Source organism: Mesitornis unicolor, unplaced genomic scaffold (genome assembly GCF_000695765.1).
Source record: "Mesitornis unicolor isolate BGI_N332 unplaced genomic scaffold, ASM69576v1 scaffold672, whole genome shotgun sequence".
In the NCBI taxonomy this organism is placed as follows: domain Eukaryota; kingdom Metazoa; phylum Chordata; class Aves; order Mesitornithiformes; family Mesitornithidae; genus Mesitornis; species Mesitornis unicolor.
In genome coordinates this window covers 120,774-121,030 of record NW_010168237.1, presented here as the reverse complement: position 1 = coordinate 121,030, position 257 = coordinate 120,774, and the positions used below count along the sequence as shown (strand labels likewise).

The window sequence follows — 257 nt, the reverse complement described above, 5'->3', positions numbered from 1 at the left end:
GTCATGGACCGCCTGGCCGTGTACATCGAGAAGGTGCGGACGCTGGAGAATGACAACGCGGTGCTGCAGCAGCGGCTGACCGAGGAGGAAGCGGCCAGAGACCGGGAGCTGGGCACTCTGAGGCTCAGCTACGAGACGGAGCTGGCCGACGCCCGCCGGACGCTGGACGATGTCGCCAAGGAGAGGGCCACACTGCAGATGGAGCTGGGCAAGATCAGCGAGGAGCACCGGCAGCTGCACAGCCAGGAGGGTTCCTT

The 257-nt window shown here is 66.1% G+C and overlaps 1 protein-coding gene across 1 annotated transcript in view; it reads left to right on the top strand.

The window, feature by feature from the left end:
* The first annotated feature begins 3 nt into the window (after positions 1–3).
* The window catches only part of LOC104536345 (lamin-L(III)-like), a 12,587-nt gene continuing 12,333 nt past the window's right edge, over positions 4–257 (top strand). Inside the window, exon 1 of the mRNA XM_010178926.1 lies at positions 4–239. Within this exon, the coding sequence (XP_010177228.1) occupies positions 4–239 (236 nt within the window). The remainder of the gene's footprint in view (positions 240–257) is intronic.